General features: G+C 45.6%; 1 protein-coding gene across 1 annotated transcript; it reads left to right on the top strand.

The window, feature by feature from the left end:
• Positions 1-380: 380 nt before the first annotated feature.
• Positions 381-6845, top strand: NDUFAF1 (NADH:ubiquinone oxidoreductase complex assembly factor 1). Its single transcript, XM_009910760.2, has 4 exons — positions 381-996; positions 2882-3067; positions 4243-4317; positions 6673-6845. Exons 1-4 carry the CDS (start codon positions 487-489, stop codon positions 6811-6813), a joined length of 912 nt encoding a protein of 303 aa, XP_009909062.1. The 5' UTR covers positions 381-486; the 3' UTR covers positions 6814-6845.
• Positions 6846-7455: the final 610 nt, after the last annotated feature.

The following is a 7455-nucleotide window of genomic DNA, read 5'->3' as shown; positions in this document are numbered from 1 at the left end:
AGGCTAAGCAATCCCAGCTCCCTCAGTCTTTCCTCATAGGGCTTGTGTTCCAAACCCCTCACCAACTTTGTTGCCCTTCTCTGGACTCATTCCAGCAAGTCACCATCCTTCCTAAACTGAGGGGCCCAGAACTGGACACAGGACTCAAGGTGTGGCCTTACCAGTGCAGTGTACAGGGGCAGAATGACCTCCCTGCTCCTGCTGGCCACACTGTTCCTGATGCTGGCCAGGATGCCAGTGGCCTTCCTGGCTGCCTGGGCACACTGCAGTGTATTAACTTGTTTCAAGTTAATATTTGTTTTAAACATTAGACAGTCTTGCAAGCATCCTATATGTAATTTTAAAAATCTTTTCCTCTCTTTCATTGTAGGTGGAGATCAGCTTCAGTAACTATAGCCAGATAGCTTTGGATACTAGTTTTGCTGTTAAAGTCTTTTAAAACCCATTAATTGCCTTACTGGTAGTAGACTATTCACGTTTACCAGTATGGCTCTGACTACTGTCTTGCTGAAGAGTGTTTCCTTACGTGGTAGATGCTTCAGGCACGACTTTTTGCACCCTTTAATTGGACCTCTCCTCAATGATTCCATGTCAAAACTGTACAGCAGCTACAGGAGACCAGGGTCACAGCCTGAGAAAAAACCAGCCTGGAAAAGTGTGGATTTGAGCTTCAAGAAGAGTTTTGATGTCTTGAAGACTCAGCTAAGCTTGCTGAAGAAGGAGTCCAAAGAACATTTAATAGGACCTGGGGGCCAGCCGTGGGACGAGTTCCTGCTGGAGCAGACAAAGGTGGTGTGGGAATTTCGGAGCCAAGAAGATTTAAATAAATGGGTCATTTCCTCTGATGCAGAGATTGGAGGGAAAAGTGAAGTTTACCTCAAACTGGGTAGGAATGACCAGGCTGCTCTGCTGTATGGAACCCTCAATACAGAAGTGCCTCGTGATGGGGAGACAAAATACAGCGGATATTGTGGTATGAGAGCTAAACCCCTTGTGGTAAGTACAGCTTCATGTCTGCACAGCTTCTCTTGCTTCATCACAGAGTGTGTGTGTGTCATCCCAGAGACAGCAAGTGGGCTGTTTACTGTGGCTCAGACTGCTCACTTTCAGGAGTATTAGACATTCCTTCAAGGATGTAATTGCTGCTGCATCCTTCAGTCCGGAGAAGGAATTTAAACTTTCTCTTGGCTTTTGTTTTCTTTTCTTAGAAAAGGAGTCCTGCATGTTTGATCACAAACTGATGTACAACAGGGCATCTCTTTATCAAGATAGCCCTGTTTGCAGGACCCTTTGTGCAAATAAAGGGTCTGTAATGAAGCTTCATATACCAACCTGGTGTGATTAAAATAAGTATCTCTCTACATTTCAATTTGAGTGTGTCATAAGGACATTTTTTCTGGCCTTTAACTTGGCCTATTCATCAGACGTGGTTTAGGTGAATGACCTCACCCTTTTTCTCACAAGAATAGAAAATAATGCTTTGAAATGTGCTTTTTAAAGGCCTGACTTCTTGTGCACTTCCAAACAAGTGAGATGCAAACCTTTGACAGCTCAGAACTGACCAGAACAAGAAACAGATGTGCTTGTTATTAATATTGCTGGCTTCATTCCTTATTTTTAAGCCCCTTTAAAAGCAGAGGAACATCTTGACTCTAAGCATAAAATGCTTGACTTTTTAGATCATCCTGCTGTTTGTGATTTGGCACAGTACAGAGGTCAAACCTCTTCTGGATCAGAAACCTAGAGAGGAGAGAGCATGAGGGAGCAAAATCAGTGGGCAAGTGAGAAGCAGATGAACAGATTAAAATGGTGACACTGGGTCAGAGCAGTGGAACAGCAAGTTGAGTCTTACCTAAGTTAAATTCTCAGGACTGCTGTGGACTTGTGCAAATGTGACTCCCAACTTTCACCTCCTAATTCTGAACCAGCGGAGTGTGCCAGTCCATCTGCATAATGCAGTTTGAAATCAGAGGGTGGCAACATAAATACAAAGGCTCTTCTTTATTTAAGTAAAAAAAGCTCAAAACTGGCCAAACTGTAAAATCAGGAAGCCACAGGCCTTGTATGAATGCATTGATATGCTCATCCTGTTGCCTGTAAGATGAGTTTAGGTGACTGTAAAATCAAAGGGTAAGCTCTGAATTTTTGGTGCACATTTTGACTTGATTTAAGCAATTCTGGCCAAGAATACCCCTGACCCTTCCTCCCCCACCCCCCCACCCCCCCCCATTGCTCCATGTGACCTCTCTAAAGACTCTTGTGCCTACCTCTGTGCAAATCTCAACAGCAGGACTTTTAAGATCTCTGGGGAAAAAAATGTGTTCAAAAATGAGATGTGCTTTCAGTCCATGTTGTTGTGCACAGTCCATGACAAGAAGGGTTGGAAAACATTAAATGCTTCCAGTGCTCAGGTCAGTCTTCAGTAAGGGAGATGAATTATTCCAGTTCTTCAATTTCTTGTAATCACCTCTGAATAATCTAGTACTGACCATAGCATATGAATCTTAATGAGCCACATTAAACTTAATGAACTGCATAGCTACTGATCCATCGCTGCGGTGTTGTGTGTACCTGCCTGGGAGGGAATTTGGCCCTAGGAAGGAGGTCTGATTTCTGATAACTGCAAGATCATGGGCTTTAATTACAGCAGTAGACCTTAGAGTGCTGATACTGTAATTTGTGGTTTCTGATGCAGTGTTGAAAGATCAAGTCAGTCAGATCAGCGAGGAGTTTGATGAAAGAATAACCCAGTTCTCACTAGGTTACAGTAGATAGTGATGTAATAGTGAGGGCAGTGATCAAACCAGGACTGCTCTTGTTCTTCACAATGGAAGCTTCCCTTTATGAAGGAGGAATAATTCTGTTTATTAATAATCTGTAGGGATCTTTTGCTAGGAGGAAGTACTACGACTGGTCAAACTTCAACAGTCTCTATTTGCGTGTCCGTGGCGATGGCCGGCCTTGGATGGTCAACATTTATACAGACCCTTACTTCTCTCATCAAAAGGATGACCTCTACAACTACTTCATGTTCACCCGAGGGGGTCCATACTGGGAGGAAATAAAGGTGAGCTGCTCAGTCTGCCAGGCTAATGGGGCTCTCTTGGGGTCCTGGCTCTGTGGAAGGGGAATTGCTTTTAACAGCCACCATTTACTGCTGTTGCTGTCCCTTCAACAGCATTTCTGTTGCGTATTTTTCTAGGACAGACACGTGCTGGGGAGCTCCCAAAATCATAAATCACTGGATTGTGGGAGGGGACACTCTGTCAGTTGTATATTTCATCCAATCAGTTGTATACTTGATCCAATATACCTTCACCTTAAAGCCATTACTGGAATAACAGAATGGATACAGTGACTGAAGCTTAGCAGATGTTGCCAGGACCATTGTTTGCCACAAATGTTTATCTGTAACAGGTGTGAGTATACCCTGAGACAGGATTTGCTTAACCTGCTGACCTGCTGGAGGCAGTCAGAGGTGTAAGGTATCATTTGTGGCCTTTGAATCTGAGGCACAAGAGAATAATAAACAATGGGAGTTTGGGCTCTTTTCTGATGAATCTTGGGGAGTATTTGTACTTTGTTGCTGACAGCAGCAAGATTTGCACATCCTTACCAGCTGGCATTGGGTCCATCATAACACTGCTGCCCAGTCATATGGGTGAGGAGTCAGGAGGCTGTGTCATGGCTGGCTGGGATGTTTTCCCCTCATCCCCACTAGCCAACCCTCCTGTTTCCTGTCTTCTACTGCAGTCCCTCCTCTTCCTTGCTCCCACCACACTCAGTTCTTTTTGCCTTGCTGTCAACTGCTTTGCTGCAGTGATGATGTCTGTGTGAGGTCTGTGCCGAGATATCCAACGTGGGTACTGATGAGCTGTTGATGCATGTGCATGCCACGCTCTTCAGTAACTTCTGTTTTCTCTTGACACGTTATTGGAAGGAGATATTCTTGATATACCTCTGCACCTTCTGTGCTGCAGCCTCCCCTTGTGTCCTAGCAGTGTAACAGTCCTGCGCGGCTACCAAAAGCCCCCTCGGAACAGCATGGGCCTGGAACCGGTCATGAGTGGTCAGTGAAGGGTTAATGTGGCCCGTTCCCTGTGCCAGTTCTATGCACCCACTAGTGCTGGTACCAGCGTGGAAGAGTGTTATTTCATTTACTATGACAAGTGTTTCTTCTCAAGTTTTATGTACTGGTGACAGACACTGAAACGTGGTTTGGTTTGGTTTTGTTTCTGTCAGATTCCGTTCTCCAAATTCTTCCTGTCCAGTCGAGGAAGAGTCCAGGATAACCAGCATCCTCTCTGGTTAGACAAGGCAAGTTTTCTGTGGGCTTCAGCTGTCTGAAATTCCTTTAGGATTATATTGTCAGGATATGCTGGTGGATGAGAGGCTCAACAGGAGCTCTCAGTGTGCACTTGCAGCCCAGAAAGCCAATCAGATCCTGGGCTGCAGCAAGAGAAGTGTGGCCAGCAGGTCAAGGGAGGTGATTCTCCCCCTCTACTCAGCTCTGGGGAGACCCCACCTGGAGTACTGCCTCCAGTTCTGGAGCCCCTATTACAAGAGGGATCTGGAGGTGCTGGAAGGTGTCCAGAGAAGGGCCACGAGGATGAGCAGAGGGCTGGAGCTCTCCTGTGAGGACAGACTGAAGGAGTTGGGGCTGTTCAGTCTGGAGAAGAGAAGGCTCTGAGGTGACCTTATTGTGGCCTTCCAGTATCTGAAGGGTACCTACAAGAAGGCTGGGGAGGGACTTCTCAGGATCTCAGGTAGTGATAGGACTAGGGGGAATGGAATGAAGCTGGAGGTGGGGAGATTCAGGCTGGAGGTGAGGAGGAAGTTCTTCCCCATGAGAGTGGTGAAGCCCTGGAATGGGTTGCCCAGGGAGGTGGTTGGGGCCCTGTCCCTGGAGGTGTTTAAGCCCAGGCTGGATGAGGCTCTGGCCAGCCTGATCTAGTGTGGGGTGTCCCTGCCCATGGCAGGGGGGTTGGACCTTGATGATCCTTGTGGTCCCTTCCAACCCTGACTGATGCTATGATATTGTTTGTGAATTTGAATTGCAGCATCTCCTCTTGTTCTAAGAGACTTCTGGTGTGCTTGCCCGTGCTTTTAAATCACCCTGCTTTGTGACAGCATTGCCAGTTTAATTCAAAGGAACTCTGAAAATATTTTAATGAGATCCATCGAACAAATAACTCACAACTTACTTTGCCTTTCAAAAAAAAATAATGGTTTTTTGAAGAGTGATCAAAGTGACAAAAATAAAACCTCTAAGATGCCAGTTGGCACAGCACTGCCAGTGACAACAGTGAGCATCAGAAAGTGTCTTCCTGACACAAGAGTGCCAGGGATACCATATGAGATTTAATTTGAGGATGCTCTAGACCAGTGACCTTGATATGGTGAGCGGTGAGCTGAGGCTCCCTTAGGCTCTTTTTTTCATTGCTTTCTAGTCTAAGTAAAAACATGGAGTAGTTTTCCTTTCTTTGACTGATTCATAGAAGACATGTTGGAAAAAAATTACTTTCTGCATCTTGTTTTTGAATTTTCAGTGACCCTCCTGTATGCAGCCAAGGGCAGCTTAATGCAGAGAGAATAGCAAAAGGCAAACAGAAGTTGATATGGGGAGAAAAGAAAAGGCCTGTTACTTGAGTCGGTGTTAGTCACTAGGGCTAATGTATCTAGGGCTTGCAGGGAGCAGATTGTTCAGAGCAGAGAGTTTAGGTCACTCCCATGGTCATCTCTAACAGTATGAAGCAAAAAGATGGAGCTTCAAAAGCCTCCTGGGCTCCACAAGCCAAAGGACCAATTGTAGAGCTTGCTGCTGGGGAAGATCCAGCACTTAAAACATCAGTGATGGGAGAGTAATGTCCATGTATTTAATTTCTTTAGCTCTGCCCTATGATTTACTTAGCACATTTGCAGTAAATACCTAGCCTCAGCCTCCAATTAGTCAGCTTTACCTGACACATCCTAGGCACTGTTTTCCCTGCAGGAGCAGCAGGGCTTGAGGGCAGCTGGGGTTTTGTAGTCACCAGTCACTGCCACAGGCGACCCAGCTTGGTCAGAGAACTGGTGACACCGAGGGCTATGAAAGGTGATTGGTGGCATGTAAGAGCTGAGAGCTTTTGGGCAAGTCACAGGCTGATGAGGAACCACAGCTTCCCTTGGAATGTATTAGATGAATTTCTTTCAAATTATAATAGTGGTGGGGGAGAAGAATGAAGACTGTTATTCTAATGGGGAAACAGTGCCTGGGAACCTTGCCTTGGCTCAGTAACAAAGTTCCCTGCCTTTAAAAATGTCTGGTTTGGTGCACTTCCACCCTACCCCAGGTGTCTGACTTGCCCTTAAATTACAGTTTCCTGCTCATAAAAGAATTGTAACAGACTTTAACAAAAAGCTCTCTGTACACCCAGTCATGATGCAACCAGCCATACCCAACCCTTGCAGGCTCAGGCTATTTTTCCAGAGCTCAAGCAGCAGAGGCAGATGTGAAGTAGTTCCCCACTGGGGTGTGCATGGAAAATGTGATGGTGAACTGCTGCTGCACTTTGAACAAACACCAGTTTGAAGTAGAGGGCCATGAATTGTTTGTAAAAGATGGAGGTGGTTTGATGGATGTCTGAGTGTAGCATTATGAATACCCTTCTCCTTTGTGTGCTTTTCACTTAGATTTGTACCCTTGGATTCACCATCGGAGACAAAGTAGATGGTCCGTTCCAGCTGGAGATAGACTTTATTGGCCTGCTGAATGATAGAGCCCATACAGAAGAATTTGCTTATGAACTGTATGAAATGAACCCTAAAGTCTAAGCTGGGCTGGTGTCACAGAATCAGTCTAACAAAACACTTCTTAACTTGGAACCCCTTGAAGATTCTACATAAACATTAAAAAAGACAAGAGTGTGAAGTGCTGGCTGTAGTAATCTAAGAGTGACACTGCTGGCATCTTTGAGCTGCTGGCTAGGTAGGCTTGGAGATTGTACATACATGGACTGGAACAGAGCCTGGGGAGGAGGGTGAGGCAATCTTACAAAGCACTGCTGCCTGGGTAAGTCTTGGCCTCTGTTCTGACCTTCACAGAAATAAAAGCATTTCATGAGCTTGGTGTAGTTTTTTGGTACAACAGTTTCATTTTCTACGGCTTGTGGACAGTTGTAAGACACTCACCTCAGCTAGTCTTAAACTGCGAAGAGAATTAATACTCCAAGGAGTGGTGCTTAAGTGTAACTCACACTGACAGAGCAGCACCAGAAGAGAAGAGGCAGGCATTGAGCTTTGGCTCCTTGGGATATCTAAAAAAAGGAAAAGCTGCCACTGCCAAGACTGAAACAGTAGCTGAGCAAGGGGCTGGGCTGGTTAGAGCTGGTGAGGGCAGTGCTATGGAGAGTTAGAGAGCTGAGGTTGTTACAAAGAAGTAATGCTCCAAGGGTGGGTGGGGGGAAACCCCCATCC

The sequence above is a fragment of the Dryobates pubescens genome, chromosome 5 (assembly GCF_014839835.1).
Source record: "Dryobates pubescens isolate bDryPub1 chromosome 5, bDryPub1.pri, whole genome shotgun sequence".
Classification (NCBI taxonomy): Eukaryota; Metazoa; Chordata; class Aves; order Piciformes; family Picidae; genus Dryobates; species Dryobates pubescens.
Note: the sequence above shows the minus strand (reverse complement) of the source record. Positions and strands in the feature narration are given on the sequence as shown.